The 419-nt window shown below is 57.8% G+C and overlaps 1 protein-coding gene across 1 annotated transcript in view; it reads left to right on the forward strand.

Moving 5' to 3' along the window:
- Positions 1 to 204, forward strand: part of EMH_0086740 (uncharacterized protein) — a gene marked incomplete at both ends in the record, with an annotated part of 2,963 nt that extends 2,759 nt beyond the window's left edge. The window contains one exon of the mRNA XM_013501072.1: positions 1 to 204. Coding sequence (XP_013356526.1) covers positions 1 to 204 — 204 coding nt within the window.
- Between the last annotated feature and the right edge of the window lie 215 nt (positions 205 to 419).

The raw sequence follows: 419 nt of genomic DNA on the forward strand, positions 1-419 counted from the left end.
GCAGCAGCAAGCTCAGGATTGTGCCTCAAGTGCAACAAGACAGAGCAGCAGCAACAGCAGCAAGCGCAGCAAAAGCAGCAAATACAGCAGCAGCAGCAACTCGAGCAGCAGAAGCAGCAGCAAGTGCAGAAGCAAGTGCAGCAGCAGCAGCAGCAGCAGCAGCAGCAGCAGCAGCAGCAGCAGGAGGTTGCTGACGAGGTCTAGCGAGAGACAAGACAGCTGCGGGGCCCCAGAAGACAGTCTCTCCTTTTGCTGCTGCAGCAGCATCAATCCAGGAACCATTGGTGCTGCTGTCGATGACGAAGACAGCAGCAAGCTCTGCTGCTGCTGCTGCTGCTGCTGCTGAACCCAGCAGCAAAGCAGCAGGAATGCGTGCGCAGCCTGACACTGCAGCAGATGCTGCTGCAGCATATGCTGCT

This window comes from Eimeria mitis, genomic scaffold (genome assembly GCF_000499745.2).
Source record: "Eimeria mitis Houghton genomic scaffold, Emh_scaff6262, whole genome shotgun sequence".
In the NCBI taxonomy this organism is placed as follows: domain Eukaryota; phylum Apicomplexa; class Conoidasida; order Eucoccidiorida; family Eimeriidae; genus Eimeria; species Eimeria mitis.